The sequence below is a fragment of the Piliocolobus tephrosceles genome, chromosome 10 (genome assembly GCF_002776525.5).
Source record: "Piliocolobus tephrosceles isolate RC106 chromosome 10, ASM277652v3, whole genome shotgun sequence".
Classification (NCBI taxonomy): Eukaryota; Metazoa; Chordata; class Mammalia; order Primates; family Cercopithecidae; genus Piliocolobus; species Piliocolobus tephrosceles.
Window position 1 is genome coordinate 86,756,393 of NC_045443.1, and position 20,492 is coordinate 86,776,884.

Consider the following 20,492-nt stretch of genomic DNA (forward strand, 5'->3'; position numbering starts at 1 on the left):
AATTTTTGTATTTTTAGTAGAAATGAGGTTTCGCCATGCTCCCTAGGATGGTCTTGAACTCCTGGCCTCAAGTGATCCACCAGCCTCCCAAAGTGCTGGGATTACAGATGTAAGCTACCGCACCCGACCACAGCTCTTAATACATGTTTATTGACCTTGCTGAAAAGGGATCATATAACAGAAAAAAACACTACAGTGTTAATTTAGTTCTCAGGAAGAGAAAAACAATCCATACACATTGTTTGAAAAAAAGTTTCAAGGAACAGAATCAACTGCTTTACGGCCCCTGTTAGTTGCTGAGGTAAGCAACCCAGAAATTGAGGTTTCTCAATGGGCTGAGATACCTGGATAGTTTTGGGACAGTGAAAACACACTGCATACCAGGGGTTCCCCATCATTCTAGGACTCACCTGCTGAAGTAGCAGGCACTTTCCCTGTTCCATCAATGCTGGCTTATAGCTGATCCCATGGACTGCATGTTGTGCAAGAGGGGAATTGGAAATCCACTAGCTTGAGCCACATAGCCGTTGTCTCTCGATCTGGGTTCAAGGCACCTAATGGAAACACACATTTATATTATGAGTCCTGCATATAAGAAGTCCCATTCTCTGGAAACTTCCTTTCTCCCTCTGACTTCATGCCCAGCAGGAGCTTTTCAGAACACAAGGAAGGGGAAGAGGGGAGGGTCAGAGCTGGGCATGAGAGCCACTCTCCCATGACTGGAAGGAAACTTCCATTCATGGACAGATGAGAAAGGCTGTGCTAGAAGCCACATTGTAGAAGCATACCCAGCCTTGAGTAAACAGACACCTGCTTAGCACAGTTTCTATACTAATTTTTGCACATATAGAATTCCAAGGTTAGTTTTATTAAACATTCGATAGGTATATCCTTTGGTATAAATCCATCAGGTTTTTCTGGACCTACCAGAAGTTTTAGGTTCCTTACCCAAACCTCAGAAGTAAACCCAGCCGAGCATGGTGGCTGATGCCTGTAATCCCAGCACTTTGGGAGGCCAAGGCAGGCAGATCACGAGGTCAGGAGATCAAGACCATCCTGGCTAACAAGGTGAAACCCCATCTCTACTACTTAAAAAAAAAAAAAAAAGAAAAAAAAAAAAAAAGCCAGGCATTGTGGTGGGCCCCTGTGGTCTCAGCTATTCAGGAGGCGGAGCTTGCAGTGAGCCGAGATCGCGCTACTGCACTCTCAGCCTGGACTACAGAGCGAGACTCCCTCTCAAAAAAAAAAAAAAAAATAGTGTAAACTTTTGCTAGGTCATGCCACTGCCTAACCAGTTTCCCAGGGAAAAAGCCTTACTGATGGGATTTCTCTGTTCTTTTGTTATATTTTCTGTATGGTAATTTACTTTTGTTTTTGGCTTAACACAAATTTATTATTTTTCAGTTCTGTAGGTCATTAAGTCCCCAGTGGGTCTCCCTGGACTAAACCCAAGGTGTCAGCAGGGCTGCTTTTCATTTTGGAGGCTCTAGGGGAAAACCTGTTTCCCTGATTATTCAGGTTGTTGGCTGAATTTAGTCCTTAGCGGGGTAGGACTCTGGTCCCTGTTTGCTTGCTGCGTTCCCAACTTCTAGAGGCCACCTGCATTCCTTTGCATGTGCCTCCGCTTCCTGTGTCTTCAAGACTAACAATAGCAGGTCACATGGTTTTCATGGCTCAAATCTCTGCTGCCTCTTCTACCTCTCTATCTCTCTGACCTGCTCTTTTTCTTCCTCTTCTACTTTTAAGGACTCATGAGGTTACATTGGGCCCACCTAGGTAATCCAGGATAGTCTCTCCATCTCAACGCCTTTAAAGTATCTTTTGCCATGTAAGGTAACATATTCACAGGTTCCAGACATTAGGGCATGGATATCTGCGAGGTCATGCTGCCTACATGTGGTTGTCTTGAAGAGACAGGTAATTTGTTGGAAAGAGGGATGGGGGACCTTTTTGGAGTGAGGGAAATGTTCTATATCTTGATTAGGGTGGTGGCGGGTATTCAACTGTTAAATCTTTCAAATTTTAGTTTAACATCTACATTATTGCATTTTCCAGGTTTTATATTTTGCTTGTAATGATTTATTTAGAAGCAACTTTGTGTGAGGCATTGTATTAAGCACTTATTGTAATCATCTCATGCATTGTTCCCTCCTAGTACTCTGGTATTATTACATAATAAGTTTGTGTTAACTGATTAAGTCTGATGATGCAGTATAGTGACTAGAGTCTTTCAAGTACATATTGTTCCACTTTGTGGCTATTTTCCATTTCAATTTAAAGGCCAAAGGGATTTTCCCATTTACCAGTTTATCATAAAAGCTACTATAAAGGATACAGATGAGGAGATGTATAGGGCAAGGCATGTGGGAAGGGACTTCAGTTTCCATGCCCTTTCCAGGTGCACCACACTCCAGGAACGTCCATGAACTCAGCTATCCCAATGCTGCAATGATTTAAGTAATTCAGTGTAACCAGCTGTAGGATTCCAATGTTTTAGGCAGAAATAATTAGCTGGCATTCTTTAATGTGAATCCACTTGATGACCTGAGGGTTTTAAAAATTTAGTATAAAGGATATTAAAAACAAATGACTTCTTTTTCTTTCTTTTTTTCTTTTTTTTCTTTTCTGGGGACAGAGTCTCACTCTTGTTGCCCAGGCTGGAGTGCAATGGCGTGATCTCGGCTCCCCAAAACCTCCGCCTCCCGGGTTCAAGCCATTCTCCTGCCTCAGCCTCCTGAGTAGCTGGGATTACAGGCACCTGCCACCATGCCTGGCTAATTTCGTATTTTTAGTAGAGACGGGGTTTCTCCATGTTGGTCAGGCTAGTCTCGAACGCCTGACCTCAGGTGATCCACCCACCTTGGCCTCCCAAAGTGCTGGGATTACAGGCATGAGCCACTGCGCCTGGCCTAAAAACAAATTATTTCTGTTCTTGAAATTGGTGCACTTACAATATGTGGTAGAGGAGGTGTGGCAGGACCCATGGACCTTGCATGACCAAGGTACAAGAGAACAGACAGCTCAACTGTGTCACGGTGTGGCTTCTAGCACTGAGCCTAGGATCCTGCCCTCATGAGATGACGACCTGCAGGTTCACCTTTAGAACATTGCTGCCTTCAGTGTGGCCCTTTCATGCAATGTGCTGTTAATTAGAGTACTTATGGCAGAGAGAAGGACTTTTTTCCATTTTGTATAACTGTACCTACTGCTAAAGCACATTTTTTAATCTAGTTAAATTTGCTGTGAAATTTACATTTATAGTGAGAGTGAGATGGAGTGTGGTGGGGAATGTAACCTAAATCTGGAGCCTCTAACGACTAACCCCTGATTTTGATCAAAAGAATCTGACAACTACTCTACAGCCAAAGTGGCTTAAAAGAAAAGCTTTTTAAAGAAATATAGGTGCCCAAGTCCCATAACCAGTAATTCTGATTTAACTGATGTAAGGTGGAACTTGGCATTAGTATTTTCCAAAAGCTGCCCAGAGAATTCTGATATGTGGCCTGGACTAACAACTGGTTTAGAAGCATTCACGACAATCATCCTCCAACAGTCCCTTGCCTAGGCAGAGGTTTCCAATGAGCCCAAGAGCTTCCCACCCAGACCAGTAGGTCTAGAAATGAAATGTTTAGAAACACCTGGATACTTCAGAAAAGGAAGTTTCTACTTCCTTTCTCAGTCCATATCCTGGCCTCCCCAACAGGGACTCTGATTCAGAAGACCTAGGGATGGGCTCAGGCAACTATATTGTAGTCCAGCAGCCAGAAGTGTCTTATACAGGTGGACCAAACTTTGAGAAGCTTCAGGTGACATCCCAGATAGTCAGATTCCTCACCCATCCACTCTGTTCAGCAATTGTAGAAATGTTGTTGAAGTAACTGGAAAGATGAGGCAAATAGTATTCTTTAGGCGCAAGCATCAGAACTTCTTAACAGGAAAATGCTGTGTCAGGCATAACTAATCTGCTTGCCCTTGTAAATGCAATTCTTGAACGAGTATGTACTCTGAGTTATTTACTGGTGAAATCTGTCACAAAGCAGTTGGGAGATTACAAAGAACAGAAGAAGGTATCTTGGTAGCAGCATCATGTGTTTATTGAGCACCCATTGTGTGTCTAAAACTGAAATGACTGCTGGGGCTTATGAAAATGAATGAGATTCAGGCCCTGCTGTCACACACACACAAAAATAAGTCTAATTGGGGAGGTTAGACTTATTTTTGCCCAGATAGCTAGAATGTGATGTAATAAATGTGGTCATTGCAGTAGAAAGGAAGTGCTATGGGAACAAGAGGAGGAAACGGTTCATCTACCTTAGGGTGGGAGGTGGAAGGTAGAGGTGGGGTGCTGGTAAGCGTCCCAGGGGAGGCAGCATCTGAGTTAGATTCCCCAGGGAGCAGATTTCTCACTGTCCCCCTTCCAGTGGAATAGGAGAAGACTGGCACTCTGGGCAAGACAGAAAGATGACACGAGCTGAGGTTTGGAGGAATGGGCATGTGTGACCAGTGCAGTGCAGGTGAATGGTATGGAAGGCAAAGATTGGTAGAGAACATGGGAAAGGTAGTGTACTGCCAGATGGAAATGGGCTTTGGATGTCATGATAAGAAGTTTTGATTTTTTCTTTAGGTGAAGTCATCATAGATATTTATACAGGGGTGTGACATGATTTCAGGATATAATTCTGTAACAAAGGGGGCGAGTAGACTGGAAGAGAAAGAGAAACTGGGGGCAGGAAAACCAATTAGGAAGTGATTGCAATTGTCCAGAAAAAGGATGCAGTACCACCACAATCGTCCTCTTCCTAAAATAATGTATTCCTCAACCTGCTTAGTTTTATTCCTCCTATTTCTGTAGCTAGAAAAATCACTTAGCCCTCCTGTGACTCAGAATTTCTCCCTATTAATAGAAGATGACAGAATACTTATCTTACCTCACACAGGGAGATACTGAGAGATGCTTGCAATCGTAGCCAGGAAAGAGGGGAAAATGTTATTCCAAATGCCAGTGGCAGTAATTACTCAGGGGTAGTGAGGAAAAGGACATTGCCTTTCCCCCTAAACCTACAGACAAGTTGAAAATTGAGTAAGAGCATCAGAAATACTCTTTGGAGGGAAGCTTCTGCAGAAATTCCAAGTACTCACCACCCAGGAAGTGGCATTTCCAATACAAGGGCCCATAGCCTTCAGGATGAGAATGCCATTGCAGCCTATTTGGTTACAAACAGTGTTCTATGAGATTTTGTAAAGAAAGGCCCATTTTCCCATTGTTTTTCATTACAAACAAAATTGTAAGGAATGATGCTCTTATTATTCCTATTGCTGAAATGGGGCTGGGGAGGGCCATATTTGACAGAGTTATATAGTCATCCACATGATTTCAGGTTGTATTTTGCCCTTTGGGGTTTGGAGTCTGCCCTTGTAGCAAGAGGCACGTTGTCATACCTTTTCCATCTGCTGCTGGGCCCCTTCCCATACTAGGTCTCCATTTCAGCACCCTGGACCACATCAGAATTCTTTGTTTTTGGAAAAGCGTCATTGACTTCTATTGCAGGGTATGTGACAAACGTAAACTGCTTTAAGTTTTGCCAAAATGACTATGTCTTCTACCTTTAAAAAAAAAAATCTGTGCTCTCTATATTTGCTGAGTTGGTATAAGATATTCTGAGGGATAAAAATATAAATCATGTAGAGCCACTGCCCTCAAGAAGCTAACAGATAGAACTGTGATCTAATGAAGTTGTGAGGGTAGCATTCAGTGCTTTTTTAGAACAGTATCAACTTTCAAGATTCAAAAGGTTGGTCGTGTTCAATGACTGATGGAGTCCTTCCAACTGGAATGGGGTGATTTGAACTTACAATGAGGAAACCTAAAGTACTTCATTTTATATATGAAAATCAAATGGTTATTGATTGATATAATAAGGAGACATATCAGGAATACATAAGGAGAAGATAATATATGCTCCTTTCTAAGGTACATTTACGTAAGTAATGAATGATTAGCTCTTTCAAATGGAAATGTTTTCTCTAGTACAGTAAATTATTCTGATTCATTTGTTCACTCTTAGCATGCATTTCTTGGAAAACTTACTGGCAAAATTTGTCACAAAGCAATTAGGAGATTACAAAGTACAGAAGAATAGCCTTTAAATCCTTACACAAATTAGTTCTTATTTTAAGGACCCAGTTTAAATCGGACAACATCACAGCCTGTTTTGCATGCACTCTTTCATTTACTTGTTAGATTCCTTTACTGCAAAGAGCTCAAGGAAAACAACTAGAAACAAACCATGGCTATGCAGACAAGAAAGAGTCAGTTATAAAGGGAAATGAATGAAGATTTATTCATTTATTAATAAAGTAATGTGGGCAGCCATTTGATAATTCTAATTTCTGATTTAGTCTTTAAAGGTGATTTATTTGCATATATTTTTAAAAGTCTGTGCTGTTGCCAAGTGACTTGGAACTACACAGCATAGTTTACTCACAAATTAGGTGAAAGCCTCTTTTAAAATGTCTGCACATATTACACTGGTTTTTTTTTTTTTTTTTTTTTCTCTTAAAAAACAAACCATTGTTGATTTTTGGACAGGTGACATTTGTGCATGGAACAAAATATAAAAGGAAAGATACGGCATAGAGTAAGTCAGCCTCTCCTGGCCACCCACTTCCTCTCCCTGGCACCAACCACTTTTGACCAGCATTTTGTGTATCTTCTCAGCAGGAGTCTATATATGTACAAGGATTTGCATTTATTATTGGTGTCATTGGTATGCAATTGTAGCAGATTCATTTTTAATGACTACATAGTATTCCATTGCGTGGACATAGCATAATTTATTTAGTGAGCCATCATATCAATAGATATTGAGGTTGTTCATAATCTATTTGCTACTGCAAGCAAAGACTGCAGTGATCATGTTTTATACATTCATCCACCTTGTGTGTGAATATATGTGTAGGGCAAATTCTTAAATATGGAATTATTTGGTCAGAGTATATGAGTTTGTAATTTTGATCATTATTGCCCAAATGCCCCCTTCAGAGATTGTACTACTCTGTATTCCCACCAGTAATGTATTTCCCCATACTTTAGCTGACACAATGTGTTCTTAAACCTTTGCAACTCTAAGAGATGAATATTGGTATCTCATGGTAACTTCAATCTGCGTTTCTCTTAACAGTCAATTTGAGCATGTTTTTGTATGTTTAAAGGCTGTTTGAATTTCTTTTTCTGTGAACTGTCTATTCATATCCTTTACTCATATTTTGAGTAGATTGTTGATCCTATTTTATTTTTATACCTTATTTTGCAACCATAATGTTAAGTTCATTTTAGTCACTGAACTCAGATGCCATTTGTCAGTCATCAGTCCAAATAAAAAAAAGTGGAGCCACTTAATAATCCTAATGCACAGTTTGAAACATAATTCATTGATGCCTGACTTTTCCTTCTCAACTCAGTTTTAATTTCAAATTTTAATGGGAACTGTCCTCACTTCTTAGACCCAGTCAGGGTCAAAGAGTCCTGGGTTTTACTTGTTTTATTTTAACCCCAGGAGAGATGCTTGTCTTAAGCTCTGTCTTAGCAAAAGATTGTCTATACATACTCTCTGATAAATTTTAACTCATTAAATAGCAGCATTAATATACTCATCTAGCACCACATTCCCTGCCTTCTGCATGAGCAGAAGAGAAAGAGTGATACTATTAAATATTCAAAAGCCTTTATCCTTATGCCAACCCCTCCATAGGAAGATGCTATCTTGCCTGGGCTGGGTATAGTGGCTCACACCTGTAATCCCAGTGCTTTGGGAGGCCAAGGTGGGAGGATCACTTGACACCCGGAGTTCAAGACCAGCCTGGGCAACATAGTGAGACCCCATCTCTACAAAAATAAAACTAAAAAAAATAGCAAGGTATTGCAGATACCTGTATTCCTAGCTACTCAAGAGGCTGAAGTGGGAGGATCACTTGAGCCCAGGAGTTTGAGGTTACAGCGAGCTATTATCAGGTCACTGCACTCTAGCCTGGGAGACGAGTGAAACCCTGTCTTTTTCTTTTTTTTTTTTTTTTTTTTCCTTTTTGAGACAGGGTCTCACTCTGTCACCCAAGTTGGAGGACAGTGGCGAGATCTTTGATCACTGCAGCCTCTGCCTCCTGGGTTCGAGCAATTCTCCTACCTCAACCTCCCGAGTAGCTGGGGCTACAGACATGCACCAGGCACGCCTGGTTAATTTTTGTATTTTTTATTTTTTTTATTTTTTTATTTTTTGAGATGGAGTCTCGCTCTGTCACCCAGGCTGGAGTGCAGTGTCTGGATCTCAGCTCACTGCAAACTCCGCCTCCCGGGTTCACGCCATTCTCCTGCCCCAGCCTCCTGAGTAGCTGGGACTACAGGCGCCCGCCACCTCGCCCGGCTAGTTTTTTGTATTTTTTTAGTAGAGACGGGGTTTCACCGTGTTAGCCAGGATGGTCTCGATCTCCTGACCTCGTGATCCGCCCCTCTCGGCCTCCCAGAGTGCTGGGATTACAGGCTTCAGCCACCGTGCCTGGCCTATTATTATTATTTTCTTTTATAAAGACAGGGTTTCACCATGTTGGCCAGGCTGGTGTCAAAATCCTGACCTCAAGTGATCCACCTGCCTCAGCCTACCAAAGTGCTGCGATTACAGACATGAGCCACCATACCCAGCCAACCCTGTCTCTTAAAAAAGAAGAAGGAGGAAGAGGAGAAGAGAAGAAGAAGAGAAGGAAGAGGCAGAGGGGGAGGGGGAGGAGGAGGAATTATCTTATTATCTTGCCCATTAAATAAAGAAGTGGAAAAGTTCCTTGCTTCTTTCTTTCTCAGAATGGGGATAGTTTAAAGTGTCTATTTGCAATCCCCAAATATCATATTGCTTTGGCAGCTGATATTCTTTAGCGGCTGATTAAATGATACATATTTTACACAAAACAGAATATCCTGAATCAAAGGGATTTTGAATATTTATTTGAACTGGCCATATCTCAGGTATATATCTGGAATTCACTGAAAATAAAATGGGTGGTAAGGACTCAAAGATGACAGAGGATAGCAACAACAATAACAAGATGGAGATCCGGAATTAGCTTTGCAAATACCTGTAGGTTTGATGTATATAGGAAAAGCTACCATTTCAAACTGGGCAGAAGCAACCAATCCAGAAAAATAACTTCTAGCATCCAATTGTATTGTGGTGAGCTTAAACTCACAAGAAAGATGAGGTTTAGAGAACATATTCTCAACCCATACATGCTTCATTGGAGCAACTCTTGTTAATCTTAAGGGGAATTATGGAACTCCATTCTTCCTTCTTATTTAGAAGAAAACAGACTCTAGGCCACATTTATAGGCCAAATTGAAGATATAACCAGATTTTTTTTTTTAACTCATTGTCTTTGCCAAATTCTGTAGAACATAAACCTGAGGCAAAGATTACTTGCTAAGTCTATGTTGGGTGGTGCAATTTCAGGGCTATAAAAGGGAGGGAGATAAAAGGTGAGGCAGGAAAGGAAGGAATGCAAATACTAGATGGTGTATTAAGGAACTGGACATAACTTTGCAAAGAACAAAGCCGGTTGCTGGGTCGTGCACATCACCTTGAAACAATCCATCAGGTGGGGAGGGCGGTGGGAGAAGCAATGGGGGGAGAAAGAGGAATTTATCTTCTTGACCTCTAGTTCCTTGATTCAAAATTTAACTCAGTGACTTAAGGGAGCTGTTGGGTAAGCCAGATTCCACATCTCACTAAACTGCCTGGAAGAGATGGGAGGAGAGCAGCCATAAGGTATGAGGTACAGAGTCCCATCAGGTGAGACCCGTGTCTGTAGCCACTGAGGTTCCTGTTGCAACAGGTGAGATGTGAGCTTCCCAAAGCCCTAGCTTCTTCCGCAGGAGGCTGAGAGAGCAGGCCCCCAGATGTCCATTCAGGTAGAGGCTAAGGCTTGGGGGTCAGGTGAGGAATTTTGAGAGACACAAAAATTGTTCTAGTATCGTCATGACTTAAAATTATAAAGAATAATTTTCAAGTCTTAGGAAATCCATGAATTAGTGTTTTGTGGAGATTAATATGAATGACTTTCAGTAAAAGAGTCACCGAATCATAATAGGTATGGAGGTGGAAATTCTATTATTAACAAGATTTATGATTGCTGAAATGTTTTCATGATTACTCAGATCAATTTCTGGACTGACCTTACTCATGCTTAATCAGATGATGTTTATTATTAAAGTTGATTTTTAATGAGTGTTCATTAATAAAAAATGCTCTTAACAACAAGACTTTGTTTCCAAGTGATGTGTATAATAATATGTGCTAAAACACAAATCTCAACTTCTAGTTGCATGTTTTACCAAAACACCTATTGCACTAGGGAAAATATGACAAATTCTAATCTTTCTGCACATTAATGTGCTGCGGTATAGTCTAAGGGGGAGCGCAGATGGTGATGGGAGTGGGAACAAAAAATCAATGAAAGAGACTCTTGATAAAACAAGCGTCATACATCTAAAAATAAAATAATAACAAATGGTTATCCTAGCATATACATCCAGATGACATTTGGAAATTTGCATAGAAGTAACAGAAGGGCTAAATGAAGCCTTCTGAAAAAGTCATAGTCTTTCAAACTTTATGTACTCTTGGATTCTAGAAACTTCAGTTATTTAAGTGAAATGACTAGAATTAGTGTCATCTCCATACATTGAGCAGGAAGTTAACTTTGAGGAACTACACATGAGCACTTGTCCCTGAGGTTGTAGTATCTTTATGTCCTTTCCACACCCTCGCCACAAAAAGCCCCAGCAAGAACAATCAGTGTTTTCCTGCTTAACCTGTATTTTTATCTGAATGTACATTCTCTCTCCTCTGTCTTCCCTCTAGGCATTTGCTAGGCCCTTAGGAGGTCAGGCAACTTGCACTGTGGCACGTGAAGAATATTCACATACTTCATATCCTGCAGGAGAAAGGAGACAGCACGAGAAATTCTGTTGTCACTAATTGAAATAGTCCATCACTTTATCTTTAGAAGGTCTAATGCCAAAACTTCAAGGAGAGAATAAATAGTCCAGTCTGGGTTTGAGCCCGGAGTTTGGATGTCTAAGATGACTCTGAGCGGATGTGGATTTACGTGTTAGCACCTGAAAGTGGGCACAGCCCCCACCTTGGAATGAATGTACACTTCCAGAGGACTCGTTTCCACAGGGTGGTGGAAGGAACAACAGAGACAGCTATGTGCCCACACGCTCAGCCATCTGCCATTCCAACCACACGTCTCTCCCCCCGTTTCCTGCAAATGATTCATCTATTCTTTTTCTCCTTCTTCAAAGATAACTTTGTAGGCATTTTTTAAAATATATATTTTAAGTTCTAGGGTACATGTGCACAACGTGCAGGTTTGTTACATATGTATACATGTGCCATGTTGGTGTGCTGCACCCATTAACTAATCATTTACATTGGGTATATCTCCTAATGCTATCCCTCCCCGCTACCCCCACCCCACGATAGGCCCCGGTGTGTGATATGCTCCTTCCTATGTCCAAGTGATCTCATTGTTCAATTCCCACCTATGAGTGAGAACATGCGGTGTTTGGTTTTCTGCTCTTGCGATAGTTTGCTGAGAATGATGGTCTCCAGCTTTATCCATGTCCCTACAAAGGACACGAACTCATCCTTTTTTATGGCTGCATAGTGTTCCATGGTGTTTATGTGCCACATTTTCTTAATCCAGTCTGTCATTGATGGACATTTGGGTTGGTTCCAAGTCTTTGCTATCGTGAATAGTGCCGCCGCAATAAACATACGTGTGCATGTGTCTTTATAGCAGCATGATTTATAATCCTTTGGGTATATACCCAGCAATGCATTTAAGGAGGGGAAAGTCATTAAGAAAAGTGGAATCTGGATTTATTAGGATGAGACAGAGCAGATTAAACAGTCTGGAATTTCACAAAGCAAACAACACAGGGTGCGGCCTCTGGGCCCGTCTCTCTCCTGCTGGTGCATCATTTCACAGGTTATCATCCTTCATGAACAGGTCAACAAAAATGGCTACAGGTAAACATGAGCATATGAGTTGCTAAAGAGAAAGAAAGAGAGAGAACAGCAGAAGTCAGGAGGATTCTGGATTTTCCAACTGGAGCCTCTCTGCATCTTACCCACATCATAGATAGTGTCTGTTGCTAAGTGATGCCAAAGGTTTTACACCAATGAATGGGATCTTTGTGACTTTTTCCAATAAGCAGGCCAAAAAGCTGCCACTAAAACCATGCTTTTAAAGGGGATTCTGAACAATAGCCAGTGAAGGTGATTATGGCCATGTCCCCGTGTCCATGAGGAGGTGCTTGGTGGGTATTTTTTGAGTTGCATCAAACTGGAGTCGGATGGAACTCATCTCAAATCCTGACTCTGCTTCCAGCTTCTGGGACATAGGCAAGTTGCTAAACCTCTGGGGTTAGGGGATAAAGACACTACCTCACAGGATGGAGTGAGGACTAGAGGATAATATACGTAAAGTGCTTCATGTGGTCTTTGGAAAGAGGTAGATAGGCAAATATCAGGTGATTACAAAAATACTCCTTATAATTTCACTTCAGTTTGTACCGCATCTCACACCCTGAAGCTAGCAGGGTAAAGAGCTCTAAGGAGAATGAAGAGGCCTCTGGCCCATTCTAGTATGGTCTTTCCCATCAGGAGGGGAAAGGCAAATATTGCATGGGACCTGGCAATAGTATTGAATGGGACATAAGCAAAGTCTGATAGCATCCTTACCCCTACCCCTTAACAGCCACTATATCCCTTGTGGCAAGTGAAGGGCCCCAGAAGCGAGGGATCTTATTGCTAAGTAGATCAGACAGAGTTCTTAAAGATTCTAATATGTTGCCTGTATTGTCTCATCTGTAAAATGGGTTTAAAATAGCACTCATATCTTGGGTTGTGAAGATGAAAGAAGATAATCTATGTAAAGGACTGAGCACAGGGCCTGGGACAGTTAGTGATACATACATGTTAGCTACTGTTTCTATTTTGTATTCCATATTCGATCTATGGTATTGATTAACCTGTTTATTAATTGATGGATTTTCATTTAGTAGATTAATTTTCAATAAATGATTTTCACTCAAGCATTTGTTCATGCAGTCACTTCATTCATTTATTTATCATCAAACATTTATCAAGGTCCTATTCTATACTGGCACTATGCTGGGCTCAAGAGATGCTGAGGCTTGTTGGGTAAGGTTGAAGACTAGGCAGGGAGAGAGACCTGAACTAAAGCAGGACAAGACAAAGTATAGTATACACATCATGGAGACATGTATACAGCATTCCTGGAACCCAGAGGAACCTGGAAGTGCTGCCCAGAAAAGACGCTTTTTGAACTAGATCTTGAAGAATGAGCAGCCCGAGGAGTTTGGGCTTGCGAATTCTGGATAACAAGAACAGCTTGCCAAAAGGGATAAAGTTGTGAAACAAACAAACAAACAAAAAACAGGGTTTGGAGCCAGGAGGACTTTGGTGTGAGTGGTGTTTGGCCGTTCAGCCTGGTGCCTTCCCTTGAATTTAGGTTTGACCCCCAGTGGGGGCCACAGAGAGTCACCTGCAGCTCAGCCCAACCCCAGGTGCTGGGCCCAAGTCTGCTCTTAGAGGAAATGTAAGTAGCTCATGTCACTCAGTATCGGGTCAGCCAGGCTCTGGGTTCTGTTCTGAGCTCCTGCTCTATTTCTAGCTGTGAATTTTCCACTTGATTCCTGTCACAGGCTCTACCTTGTATTCCAGTTCAAATAACTGGGCTTTTGCCTTTGTTCTTTCTTCTACATTCTGCCTCTAAGTTCCTCTAAGACTGGAATTTTGTCTTTTCTTATCAGTCCTTCCTAGAACTTCAGTCCCTCCCAGAACTTCAGTCCCCTCCTTGGCCTGGGGCCTCACTCCAGGCTGCTTGGTCCACTTATGGTTGTTGCTTGCTGGGTTCACCTTCTTCTCCTTTCTGCAGATGGAACACAGACCTATGACAACCACGTACTGAGATCCCCTGTTACTGCCTAGACATAAATTGCTATCTAGGTCCTGTTTCACGGCCTGGCAGAACTGCCTTGCCACTTCTGGTTTGGCTTGCCATTGACTGAATTCCTAAACTGCATTCTGAATATTGCTAGTGAAAAATGCATGGCTGGCACAGTGTCTCACGCCTGTAACCCCAGCCCTTTGGGAGGCTGAGGCGGGTGGATCACCTGAGGTCAGGAGTTCAAGACCAGCCTGGCCAACATGGTGAAACCTCATCTCTACTAAAAATACAAAAATTAGCCAAGCATGGTAGCAGGCACCTGCAATTCCAGCTACTCAGGAGGCTGAGGCATTAGAATCGCTTGAACCTGGAAGGCAGAAGTTGTAGTGAGCCGAGATCATACCACTGCACTCTAGCATGGGCTATAGAGCGAGACTCAATCTCAAAAAAAAAAAAAAAAGAAAAGAAAAATGCACTACTTTGGTATTGAAAGTAGCACCCAACATCAGCCTTTGGGAATACAGGTTATGCCATATACTTTGGTAAATCTCCCCCAAGCATTCGGACTTAAAGAAGATATGCAGTAAAAGCTGTTGGAGTATATGCCACAAATGAGCCTTGCTGGTATGGTCCCAGGCCTTCCTGTGCTGATTAGCATTTTATGGCATGTATAATTTTCCTTAACATTGCTCAGGGGTTAGGACACTAGTCATATGCTGCCAACCGCAAGTTTTAAAAAACCAATTTAGGAATAAAATCACAACAGGAAATGAAGACCATTTGGAAATTTGAGAACCCACACGTCCTCTATGTTATTTATTATTTTTAGGAAGAATTTCAAAGTTTCAACCTGTTTTAATGCTTGCCCATCTGGTTGTTTTATTAATGAAAACAGCAGCATCTTCTAATGCTCTTATGTGAGGCAACAGTATTTTCCCAAAAAAAAATCACAGAAAAAACTTTGGGATTTGATGTACCATATTTTGTCTTTTACTTTTTTTCTTTGAAAAAATAAATCCCAACTGGAGATCATTTTAGAGAGAGTATGTGCTTAGAAATATTCAGTGAGTCATGCCTGGTGTTGTAGGTCTATTCCGGTGCGTGGGGTTTCCAGAACAATTACATAAGTGTTAGCATAGCCAGGAACTTTTGACATTTGTGGCAGCTTAATGGAGTTCTTTTCATCATTGAAAGTATTCTAATTGTTGTTTCTTTAAATCTAAAATGCATAAAACTAGTGAAGCAGGATAAATTGATTCTGAGGCATTTGTATCCAGTATGCTTTGTTGGCAAAGAAACTGAAGAAAATTTACTTGAAATAAAATACAGGTGATCAAGCTGTTAACAAATACAGTGATCTAATCATCTGGCAGAAAGTGAGAGGATAAATTGTAAGTGAGACCTTTTTGTTTCTTCTCTTTCTATTATCTATCAAGATTTCCAGCCCAGGCATGGTGGCTCACACCTGTAATCCTAAGCACTTTGGGAGGCTGAGGCGGGTGGATTGCCTGCGCTCAGGAGTTCGAGTCTGGGAAACACGGTGAAACCCCGTCTCTACTAAAAATACAAAAAAATTAGCCGGGCGTAGTGGCGTGTGCCTCTAATCTCAGCTGCTCAGGAGGCTGAGATCGGAGAATCACTTGAACTCAGGAGGTGGAGGTTGCAGTGAGCTGAGATCATGCCATTGCATTCCAGCCTGGGCGACAGCAAGACTCTGTCTCAAAAAAAAAAAAAAAAAAGATTTCCTTTTCCTTTGCAGCCTGACTGTCCATAGCATATTGTTTACTTGCACAATCCTACACAATGGGATTATTCAATCACATGATTTTTTAAATGCAGGGATTCCAAAAGCTATTAAAACATATCAATACCTTTCTTTAATATTTCAAAAGATCACCAGGAAATTACGTGATATTCCAGTACTACTAATTTGTTTGTTAAAATATATTTTTAAGTACCATGTTCCAAAGTATCTCCTAGTATGAGAAACTAGAGAAAGACCCAACCAAAGCCATTATCAATTAATTTTTTCTATCTCAAAGGTGAGCTCCCCAAATCCAGAGTCTAGGGGCTTTCTAGGGAGGGTGAAGTCCTTAGTTCTTATAGATACTTTTTCAGTGTCTTGCACAATTTTGCTACTGCCTTATTTTCCTGTAGATAAGACATGGTAGTATCTTATCTATGGGTGTTACTGTATTTATTGGTTCAAAAGATATGGTGCAAAGGACAAGTAGGCCAAGCGGGCTGACTCATAGAGGTTGTTGCCTGCTTGTGCCCTGTGTGTGCCTTTTGAGTAAAGAGCACAGTCCACCAAGTCCAGCTCTGTATGCTCAAGTGCTATTGAATTCTTTCCACATGACCACAAGTACTTGAGCACCTTTCCTCTGTAGCAGAGCTGATAGCACAGAGCACATGAGAATCCCTATAGGGAAGGTGTGGTGAGGCTGTGTGAACTGTGTGGGCTGTGGTCACGTAGTTGATCATGTAAATGCGATCACAAACTTAGTAAGCATCCTGTGACACACCGTCATCATTAGAGTGTGCTTGTCGATATTGGAGTACTATGTGCTATTCAGGACTATTTCCAAGAATCTACGTGAACATATACCCTGGGCTATAGGATACAGGGTGAAAAGAGGATTTGGTGTCCCTGCCAAGTTTCCTAGATAATGGAGATATTTATTTTTTAGCAGGAAGTGATGTGTACATCTCAGGGCTGGGAAGGTGCAGGTATAGGAAATTAGCCTTAGCAAGAAAGAAAATGCCACAATCAAGGCCAAGTGAGAACATAACTTCTAGACCAACAGAAAGTAAGTAAGGGAAGCTGAGCTGACCTGTTTGGTTCCTGAAAAACCACTCATCTTGCTCTTCTATATTCCTGACTTTCTCCATCCAGTGGTCACTAAGTCCAGCTAGCTCTGTCTCTTCTGATTCTGGAATCTGTCTTCCCTTCACCATCTCTCCAGCCATGGAGTTCAGTCTCTCACCATACTCATCCGGATTACTGCAACAGCCACTAACTGGTCCCCCTGCTTTCAGTCTTTAACACCCCATATCTCACCAAAGGGATCTTTGTTGTCTGTCCATTGTTAAATGGTGGGAATTTATTGGGAGGATTTCTGTCTGCTCTCAGGATAGACCAGAACTTTCAGAAATTGATAGAATTGGGTCGGGTAGGGATGGGTAGGGTTAGAACATTCAACAGTGTTGTCAGTGCCCTGCCCCAGAATGCATGCTCTTCCATCATTTCTCCATCTTTTCACCCTCTTTCCTCACTCCAGGGAGTGAACATTGTTCCAGCTTGGGTCAGGCGTGGCTGTTTGTTGGTGAGTAAGGGGTTCAGGGAATAGATTTAACAACCCAACAGGAAATCCTTCAAAGGGAAATCAAGGTGGAATGGATACTGAGTTGTCAAAAGTCAACATGTTCCCATGATGTGTTGACTATAGAAAGGTCATCTAAGTGCAGTGGCAAATATAGTTTATAGTATTTACTCGAATGGCTTGTTAATTTATCTCCCTTCCTCAATACACATTGAAGTCCCTCGAGAAAGAACCATGTCTTATTCATCTTTGTATGCCTGACCTCTCATAGACACATACAATAAGTACTCATTGTATCAAAGAATGAATAAATGTTCCTATAAGTGAAAGCTGTGTTTGGTCTAGTCTATAGGCTTCCAGAACTACTTTGTGGTCCCCCAGCCCCAGCCTTCAGTGACCCTGCTTCCTGAGCTAGAACTGCTCAACACTGACCTCAGCAGCAACCCAGCTTCTGAGTCCACCCACCCTCTGGGTGCTCCTGAAGGGGCAGAGAGAACCAAGAGGCTATATGTCAGATACAAGACCTCACTGTCTGCTTCCTTTCGTTCATCTCTTTTTCTTTTTTTTTTTTGAGACAGAGTCTTGCTCTGTCACCCAGGCTGGAGTACAGTGGCGTGATCTCGGCTCACTGCAAGCTCCGCCTCCCGGGTTCACGCCATTCTCTGGCTTCAGCCTCCAGAGTAGCTGGGACTACAGGTGCCTGCCATCACGCCCGGCTAATTTTTTGTATTTTTAGTAGAGATGGGTTTTCACCGTGTTAGCCAGGATGGTCTCGATCTCCTGAACTCGTGATCTGCCTGCCTTGGCCTCCCAAAGTGCTGGGATTACAGACGTGAGCCATTGCACTCAGCCCTTTTGTCTATCTCTTATAGCACAATTTTAGCCTTCAGGGACTCCTAACATGCATTTGTTCCTGGAATGCTTAGTAGCTGTGGATGAACTGGTATCTATCTTATTTGGCAATATAATAAAAGGAATGTGCTTTGACATCAGACAGAGTTCCCATATGAACCTTTCAAGTACTAGCTGTGTGACTCTGGATACTTTTTTTTTTAACCTCTCTGGGTCTTTAGTTACACACAAGTCCAATGAAGATACTACAAGTGTAAATGAAATAATATATGCAAAGACACTTGTTATAACACTTGGCATTTGACAGGTGTCCTGCGAATGTCAGCTTCCTTTCTGCTTTTGTGGCTTATAGCAATAGGAGCCTGAGGAAAATTTGCAGTGCTAGCATAGGTAATTCGAACTGAAAGGAAAAAGATAAAAAAGTAGAATGAACATACCCAGTTGCTCTAACATGAATCAAAGTCAATGATTAACTTTTTACTGACTATATAAAATGCAACAAAGTTTAAATAAATGTAACAACTGGGCTTAAGGGAGAAACAAACCCATATATTTTCTAAACCAATAGAATTAGATATTTGTCAAACTAGAACCTGCAGGGGCATAACAAATTTCTTTTCTAAGGAGTATTGTTTGTTTTACTCTAGGATGCATTTGGATAAAATATTGGGATAATATTTAGAAAAGTCTATTTAGAAAAGGGAATTAAACATCATTGGCTATTATTGTGCCTTTGTTTTCTCATTTAAAAAAATTACAGAGTCCAGGCACGGTGGCTCAAGCCTGGAATCCCAGCACTTTGGGAGGCCGAGGTGGGCAGATCACGAGTCAGGAGACTGAGACCATCCTGGCTAACACGGTGAAACCCCATCTCTACTAAAAATACAAACAATTAGCTGGATGTGGTGGCGGGCACCTGTAGTCCCAGCTACTTGGGAAGCTGAGGCAGGAGAATGGTGTGAACCCAGGAGGTGGAGCTTGCAGTGAGCCGAGATCACACCACTGCACTCCAGCCTGGGCAACAGAGTGATATTCTGTCTCAAAAAGAAAAAAAAAAAAAAATACAAACAGAAAATGTAAGTACTGTGGTGGAAATATGATGGAGTTTCTATCAAATTATATCAAAAGTGTGTTGTTCTGGGGAGGACATAAACCAATTCAACAGCTCAAAAGGAGGGCATGAAACCCACTCCTCCCACTCCAGTAGCACTCCTTTTACTCATTTTTTCCCCTTCTCCAAAATTCTAAACTGCTCACGCATTCCAGATTGTTCCTGAGGAGAATGAGCATATGCTATCCTGGTGTGGAAATGCCTGGTATGCTAATTTGTAATTTGGAGGAGAGAGAAGATATGAGGTCGAACTGGAAGATAGTGAACTAAAAATAATATAACCCACCTCCACGCCTCTCTCTTTAGCTCAGTGCCACATCTTCCCCTGCCAAAGTGAAGACACGGCGCCACAACATCCTGAGGAGAGAGAGCCTTGATTTTTCTGTTGGGGACCCACTTTTCCCCTATAGGAGAAACGACCATCAATCACAGTACCTTCCCCTATCCTGGCTAAAGGGAGGTTGGATCCCTGACTGAAGGTAGGCCTATCAGATACTCTTGACCTGGAATTTCAGTGTGGCAAGAAGTGACACAAAAACTGAGAATGGTTGGAAATCATTTACCCTGGAGGCAGTGAAACTAAGGAAACTGCATTATTCACAAAACCTGAATTCCTAGAGCTTCTCTTGTCCTTGATATAGCAGATCCTTCAGCCTCTCCTTCTGTGAGCTACTCGATATCCTTCTGATAAATTCATCTGTTTGCTTAAGCTATCCAGTCAGCTTCTGTTAACCTCATCACAGAATTCTGACAAAAATAGTTTCTCAGATGCTTCAGGCTCCAATATGCAATGCTAAAGGTCAAAATTTAGGGGTGGGGGAGGAGTCACGTGGGTCAAACATTTACTAAGGCACCAAGCTCAATTTTTCTGAAGACATTCTTCTCCCAGAGGTTGGCTTTATGGCATCCCTTACAGAGCGAGGGCTGCACAGGCCCGAGAAGGAAAAGGAGCCCCTGAGTCCATTTTTTCTTGCAACTAATTTGGTTGAAATCACCAGATCTCCTAATTCTAATGCAATTCCAGTGAGTCCCACAGATTCTAGAAAAGTATCAGCGGTGCTGGTCTAGGTGGGTAAGTTTCAATCTGTCTTGTAAGAGGCAGTGGCAAAGTTACACAGTAATTATGTAACACATTATGGTGGAGAAGCAGCCACTGCCTTTAAAAAAAAATCACTGCGTGGGAA

At 41.8% G+C, this 20,492-nt stretch overlaps 1 protein-coding gene across 1 annotated transcript in view; it reads right to left on the bottom strand.

The window, feature by feature from the left end:
- Window positions 1-284: 284 nt before the first annotated feature.
- POC1B (POC1 centriolar protein B) overlaps window positions 285-20,492 on the bottom strand; it is a 199,705-nt gene continuing 179,497 nt past the window's right edge. Inside the window, exon 11 of the mRNA XM_023222740.3 lies at window positions 285-554. Coding sequence (XP_023078508.1) covers window positions 546-554 — 9 coding nt within the window. The 3' untranslated portion in view covers window positions 285-545. The remainder of the gene's footprint in view (window positions 555-20,492) is intronic.